We start from the raw sequence: 7,659 nt of genomic DNA, 5'->3' as shown, positions 1-7,659 counted from the left end.
GTTTTAAAAATAAATAATTTTTTTAAAAAATATAGTAACATAAAAGATGGATATCATGTCCTGTTTATCACTTTGCTTTGAATTTGGTGTTGCTGTGTAACTGGAATCTGGGATTTTGCTAAATATTACCCAAATACTGATTCTGGGGGTGAGGGTACAGCTTGGTGTTGGAGATTCTGCCTAGCAAACACAAAGTGATGTGTTCCATCTCTGACAATGGCATGCCAAACAAAGTAAGGCAAAGCAAAATATTTTCCTTCCATTCAAGCTTAATTCATTTTATTATTTTCCAAAGTTCATTAGACAAAAGAAAGATATATATTTAACAAATCATTAACAAAATGTATTGTAAACACATTAACAAATACATTTCATTAAATATATTATCAGTTCTTTTGTTGGACAAAATGTATACTGTGGCTTTTAGTTTTGCTATTTTGTGCTAGATTACATACTGGAAATTTTAATGAATCAAACACTAACAGAGATCTCCTAAGCAAAAAATAACTATGCACCCAAAGTAAGCAGGTGCACAAATCTACCCTTATAGGAAGAATTCTGCTGTTAGAGCCACAAGTCAACAGTGCATTATCTTCATAAACTTACCATTCTTTTTTCAGAAAATTTTCCTAAGAGTTAAAGTTGAAGTTTCCAAATATATCCAGTTTTTTTTTTTTAATGAAAATCAATTTCTGTGACTCTCCATTTCACTATCTATAACACTTTCTAATAAAATGCAGATAACAAATAGAGATTCTCATGGCATACATTCCTAGGATCCAGGCTTTATAATCACAAAACACTGAGAACAGAGGCAACTTGAGGTTATCTGAGACAACATCACCAAAGTAGCTCTCCATCTTGCCAGCAGCAGTGGCTTCTGCAAAGGACACTTCCCAGTTGCCTTCCTTACAGAGGACCTCCCAGGCCATTGTTTCGGATGACCTTAGCATATTCTTTGGCTGACCTGTACGGCACCCGAGGTCTAGCAGGATCTTCAAAATCAACATGGAAGAGGCCAAATCTTCTGCTGTACCCATTGTTCCACTCAAAGTTATCCAGAAGCGACCATGCACAGTATACTTGAAGGTTGACTTCATCAACATGGATAGCTGAAATGGTTTTTGAAAGAGTCATTAGCATTTCTGAGAAAGTTCTGAGAACAAATATCACTGAAGAGCACTGGACACTCCTTTCTAGTGCCCAGCTAGGGATCTCAGTGGGGATAGACAAAATTCTTCTTTGTCTTTTTAACCACAGATACAACACTGAAATAAAGTTAGATTTGGTGTCTAATACCTATGTTGATTAGCTTGATTTAGTTATTCCACAGTATGTACCATCATCAAAGCATCAAGTCCTACACCAGAGCATAAATGAATATTTGTCACTTAAAATAATGCCCCTTTCCAGGTTTCTGCTTGATTGAGCACGAGTTTCAGTTAAGGAGTTAAGTCACAGACAGGCATGGGTGACACAATACCCACAATCTCAGCATGAGGAAGTCTGACACAGGAGGGTGGATGCAGGTTCACAGATAGTTGGTTCTACTTAATGAATTGTAGATCATCCTGGATGGCATAGTGAAGCCTTATCCCAAAATTAAAAGAAGTTACTTATTATTCTAATAATGTAATCAGTCATTTTGACATTTTTCATTCTTTTGTTCTCTTAATGCACATTTTCAGTGCCTTTTCCAGTGTATACACACACACACACACACACACACACACACACACACACACACTTTCCTAGTACTCAGAAGTGTATTCAGTTAAAAACACATCCACCATCACAGTATAGCTTCTAATAGCTAGAAAAATCTATTGGTCAGTTGGAAGAGATGATAGTAGCATTCCCAAAGAAGCCTGTCCCTTATATCCCCATGAGCAAACTGGTACATGTCTTATAACTCTGAAATCAGATACACCAGACTGAAAAAGGTGAGTACACAGCTCTGGCCATGTCTACAGGCAAGTATGAAAAACTTAAAAATATCATAGCAACTTCTGTTACTGGCCACTGTAGCACTATAACAAAGACAGAGTAGCTTATAAACAATGGTTAATAATTTGTCATAGTTCAAAGAGACAAGAAGTCCTAAATCAAGATGATGGCAACTTCAACATCTTGTGGGGTGCTATGGATATCGCTCTGTATGAAACCAGTGCTATGGACATTGCTCTGTATGCTGTGAATGTGTTGCTCTGATTTGGTTGATAAATAAAATGCTGAATGGCCAGTATCCAGGCAGGAAGTATAGTATAGGCAGGATAAGCAGAGAGGAGAATTCTGGGAACAGAAAGGCTGAATCAGGAGATACTGTCAGCCAATGCCATGAGAAGTGAAGTGTAAAGATACTGGTAAGCCACAAGTCACATGGCAAGGTATAGATTTATAGAAATGGGTTTTAAGATTTAAGATCTAGCTAGCAGGAAGCCTACAGCATTAGGCCATACAGTTTTAATTAATATAAGCCTCTGTGTGTTTATTTGGTCTGAGCGGCTGCTGGCCCAGGGAGGACTGGAGAAAACTTCAGCTACAGTGGGGGACTATATCCAGGTTTATTAATGGCACCTTCTTGCTGTATCTTTGTGTGGCAGGAAGGGAAAATGAGCACCTTCATGTCTCTTCATATATTGTCATCAACCCCACTGATGATGACTTTTTCCTTACTACCTGATCATGTCACAAAGTCCTTACCTCATAGTACCATCATCTTGATAGCTAAGTTCTCAAGACGAATTTTGGAAAGACTCAACATGCTTTCTATATCTCCTTGCCTATGCCCTCCATCTAGACTGAGTGATGCTTCAGCCCTTTAAGAACCAAAGGACAAGACTGTATGCACAAGACTTGCACAAGATTAAGCTAGACAAAATCTCAGCATGGATAGGGGAGAGGGGACTCAAGAAATCCCACCTCTAGCTGAGGAGCTATTTGCAATTGATAGCTTCTGGCAGACAGAATGTCAATTTTTTTCAGGTATATGTCCTCTGAAAGGCTATCCTGCTCCAATAGATTGTCTTTAACACATTTATATACAGGCAGCACTAAATGAATTCCGTGTTATGATAGTTTGACTATAATTGGCCCCCATAATCTCGTAGGGAGTGGCACTATTAGGAGGTGTGGCTTTTTTGGAATGAGTATGTCCTTGTTGGAGGAAGTATGTCACTGTGGGGGTGGGCTTTGAGGTTTTCTATGCTCGGAATACCTCCCAGTAAGTCAGTTGATTTCCTATTGCCTGCAAGATGTAGCAGTCTCACCTCCAGCACCAAGTCTGTTTGCGGGCCACCATGCATGATAATGGACTAAACTTCTGAAACTGTAAGTGAGCCACCCCTATTAAATATTTTCTTTTTAAGAGTTGCCATGGTCATGGTGTTTCTTCACAGCAATAAAAACTCTAAGAGAAGTGAGTTAGAATATAAAACATTGAGTTAGGAAGGGAAATGATCGAGTGACAGGAAAAATTAAGGAGAAGGGAATGGGGCTAGATTTGGTCAAAACACATTATAAATATGTGACTGAAATTCTCAAATAACAAAAAAGGAAAGAAAAACTAAAAACATGGATCATTTGGGCCAAAACTGCACATGTACATAAATACAAAATAAATTCTCTAGAATTTATGTGAGTTCTCTAAGTTCATCATTTCACTCCATGCTAGGAGACCAAAGTGGGAGAAATCTCTAAATCATTTCCCAATAGTTTTCATTGTTTGGTATGGAGAATAGAGCTTATATTTTTAATTACTATTTTATGTCTCTCAGAATTTTGAGATCATGTGAATCTTTGCAAAAAATCATATTATTTGTGAAAATCAGTCAGAAAACTGTGTCTATGACCCACTAAGACACATTTCTCCATTTAGAAATGAAGTGAAAGGCTGGTTTTTTTTTTTTTAACAAGATGGCCATATCCCTCAATAAGAAGGAGAAAATGAACATTCATATAATAAATCAGATTTTAATTGCACTGGGGACTGCTTTCATCCAGAGCGAGTCCTGTAACTAAATATTTATCAAATCAAGCTCTACTCTCATTTTTTCTTTGGTATCAGTCTGTATTTTTCAAGTGTATTAAGAGCACTGTACATTTCTTCTACTATATATCTGTAGGTCTCTAAGTCTTAAGAGTTGTGTTTATAGAGTCAGATACTATGCAGACAAAATATCCCTGACAGGCTATATGATGCATGACCCCTGATACAGTTGTACCAAGAGACAAGCAACGTGTTTTGATTAGAGAGCGTTTTATAAATGGTGTAGGGAAAGAATTAAGCCAAGTTCTGTTGACGTTTTTAAATGAAATTACTCTTAGAAAATGAAAATACAGAACATTCAAACACATTAAGCCTTACAAGACTAAAAATACTTATGAGACATCCTTTCTTCTCTTATCTGCTGTCATTTGCATGTATGCCTCTGCCTTTGTCAAGTATAATAATATGGAAAATGCCCTTTCTTTTAATAATTTTTTTTTTTTAGGAATCCAATTTAAGTACAAAATGACACATCTCTGTCTAAAAACTACAAAAGCCCAATACTCAGATAGAAAACAGTAATCTCCTTTGCTTTGTAAATCAGTTTGGGGCTATGTGAGAACATGCATGTTTTCTTTCCCACTTGTAGAACTACTACAGCCCAACAAGAAAGCCTGCCAGGTACAAAGCCAGACAGTTTCTGAAAACACACACAACCCCACTGATCGTATACAAAAGGACTGATTCATGTGCTAAACCAGGGGATAAAAATGAAGCCCTGCCTGCTTGGAAGGGAACAAAGGGAAATCGTGACAATTTCATTGTTAACTGCCAGGAGTGCAGCAGCAAGCACTAAACTGCCGAGTGACACTGGTGGATGTCTCTGCATTTTCACTGCAGGAACACTCAAGTGGAGAATTACCTAGTTAGGTTCGGGAGCTAGCCTGCTGGAATCCTTCTCACCAGGCCATCACTGGGAAAAATTACAAAACCACACCGGAACCTGCACGCCTCTCCTCTCCCAATCTCCTCGGGAACGGAAAGAGACCATCATCACATTTCTTGTCACCGTGATTTATGAGGTCCCAGATCTTGGCAGGGGAGAAAGCACTTCTGAGAATTTGCTTTCTTTCTTTAACCAGAGTTGGAGGCAAAGTCAACACAGACCAATAGGAGTTTGGACAGCTACACAGCATGCTAGGATAAAAATGGTACCTATTGTAGAGTCAGAGTATAATATGGAACAAGACTGTTGGAAGATGCAGGGATAAAACTTTTTAGGCTTACTTCCAGTTAAGCCCATCTAGGTATAAGAACCCCACATTAGCACTATATTCTGCAGAGTTGTACATTCAAAGCAACACACACACACATTTATGTATATATATAACTTTCTGTATATAAATGTTTGTGTATACTATACATACTTTGTCGAGAAAGAGCCAAACTAAAAACAATGAAGGCAAACACTAACCCAAATAACCCTCATGTACTCAACATGCTTAACCAACAGCTCTCTAATTGGCTTTAAGGCTTTGTCAAGACAGAAACAATGCCTGGTACTTGCAGCCTAGCCAACTGCCCATGGCTACTGTAGTCATAGGTCTTGGCAGAGAACCTACATCATAACCCCTAACTACATTCTAAATATTTGTGTCCTTATACCCACAGATAACTGTAGTTCTTCCTCCTCCCAAGTTGGGGTCTGTCTTAGTTAAAGTCTTTATTGCTGTGATGAAACATCATGACCAAAAACAACTTGGGGAGGAAAGGATTTGTTTAGTTTACATGTCCAAAGTCACAGTTCACTGAAAGAAGCCAGGTAAGAACTCAAACCAGGAGGAAACCTAGAGGCAGAAGCTGATACAGAAGCCATGGAGTGCTGCTAACTGGTTTATTTCTCACAGCTTTCTCAGCCTAGAAGTAGTACCACCCTCAATATCCTGAGACCTCCTCCATCAATCACTAATTTAGAAAATCCCTATAGGCTTGTCCAATCTTATGGAGGCATTTTCTTATTGAGATTCCTTCTATTTAGATGACTCTAGGTTGTGTCAAGTTGACATAAAACTAGCTAGCAGAGAGCCCCATGCCAATTTTTCTATTTACCACTTCATAATACATCCTGCTATTCCCTTCTCAAGCCCCCAACCTCACCTATGATCCTGTTATACTTTCCTATTCTCATGGTTACTCACATCTGAGAATTTTAAGTTATGAACCACAGATTAGAAAGAACATACAGCATTTCTTTCAGGATCTGAGTTACTTCTCTCAATATAGAGACCTGGGTGGTGGTGGTGCATGACTTTAATCCCAGCACTCAGGAGGCAGAGCCAGGCGGATCTCTGTGAGTTCAAGACCAGCCTGGGCTACCAAATGAGTTCCAGGAAAGGTGCAAAGCTACACAGGGAAACCTTGTCTTGAAAAACCAAAAAAAAAAAGAAAAAGAAAAAAAAAAGATAGAATATTAGGACTCAATGATGAAGTAGAGGATCTAGATGAACTAAGCAAAGAAAACTTAAAAAAAAAAATCACAGGAAGGAAACAGAGAAAATGTGGGAAACAATCAAAAGATCAAATCTTAAAGCTGGAAGGTGGTGGCGCATGGCTTTAGTCCCAGCACCGAGGAGGCAAAGGCAGGTGGGTCTCTGAGTTTGAGGCCAGCCTGGTCTACAGAGATAGATTTCCAGGACATTCAGGGCTACACAGAGAAATCCTGTCAACAAAACAAACCAAAAAAAAAAAAAAAAAAAAAATCAAATCTTCAAATTATGGGCATAGACTAGGAAGAAGAGTCCCAGATAAACAGCATAGACTACATTTTTCACCAAGATTCTAAGAGAAAACTTTACCAAACTACACAAAGACATACTCATACAGATTCAAGAAACAAGCACTAACTATATAAGACCAAATAAAGACCTCATGGCATATTATAGTTAAAACACTACATATATATAACTGTAAATTATTTACAGGTACAAAAGAAAACTCTAAGTCACATATAAAGGAAAGCCCACTAGAATAATAGTTGACTTTTCAGTGGAAACCCTGAAAACCAGAAGAGACTAGAGCGATGTACTGCAAGTTATAAAGAACAATGATGGCCAACCTAGGCTACTGGATGCAGCAAAAATAGCTGCCATACTTGAAAGAGAAAAATAAACTTTCCATGATCCAAACAGAAAAAAAAAAAAAAGAATAAACATGGCCAAGAGACTCTAGAAAGAAAACAAATGAAGCTATAGTTTAATGAAACATATTGCAACTAAGAACATAAATCAAAAATAAATAAATAAATAAAAAGACTGCAATCTACAAATGCCTTTCAGTAATAATTCTAAATATTGATGGCATCGCTTGTCTCTTAGATCAAAAGACACAGGCCAGCTGAGTAGATTAAGAAACAAAATTCACCTTTCATAGAAATTATGTGGGTGGGGGCAGAGAAATGATGGAAAAACATATTCCAAGCAAATGGAATCAAAGAGCAAGTAGGCACCACCAGCCTAATATCTGGCAGCTGCTTTTGTCTGGTAGAACTTTCCAATGTTAGGAAATGTGAAAATTTGTTTTGTTTTGTTTTCTGAAGCTCCAGAATCATGTCATGTGGAAAAGCCTAAAGTGCAATCCCCCACACAGAAAGCTATGACCACAATGTGGTAGTT

The 7,659-nt window shown here is 38.0% G+C and overlaps 1 protein-coding gene across 2 annotated transcripts in view; it reads right to left on the bottom strand.

Annotated features, from left to right (window-relative positions):
- Positions 1–251: 251 nt before the first annotated feature.
- LOC114690923 (cytosolic beta-glucosidase) overlaps positions 252–7,659 on the bottom strand; it is a 139,900-nt gene continuing 132,492 nt past the window's right edge. For both annotated transcript variants that reach the window (XM_037209028.1, XM_037209029.1), the window contains one exon: positions 252–1,112. In XM_037209028.1, coding sequence (XP_037064923.1) covers positions 910–1,112 — 203 coding nt within the window. In that variant the 3' untranslated portion in view covers positions 252–909. The remainder of the gene's footprint in view (positions 1,113–7,659) is intronic.

Source organism: Peromyscus leucopus, chromosome 10 (assembly GCF_004664715.2).
Source record: "Peromyscus leucopus breed LL Stock chromosome 10, UCI_PerLeu_2.1, whole genome shotgun sequence".
Classification (NCBI taxonomy): Eukaryota; Metazoa; Chordata; class Mammalia; order Rodentia; family Cricetidae; genus Peromyscus; species Peromyscus leucopus.
The sequence above is the reverse complement of the archived record's forward strand: the minus strand, read 5'-3'. Positions and strand labels throughout refer to the sequence as shown.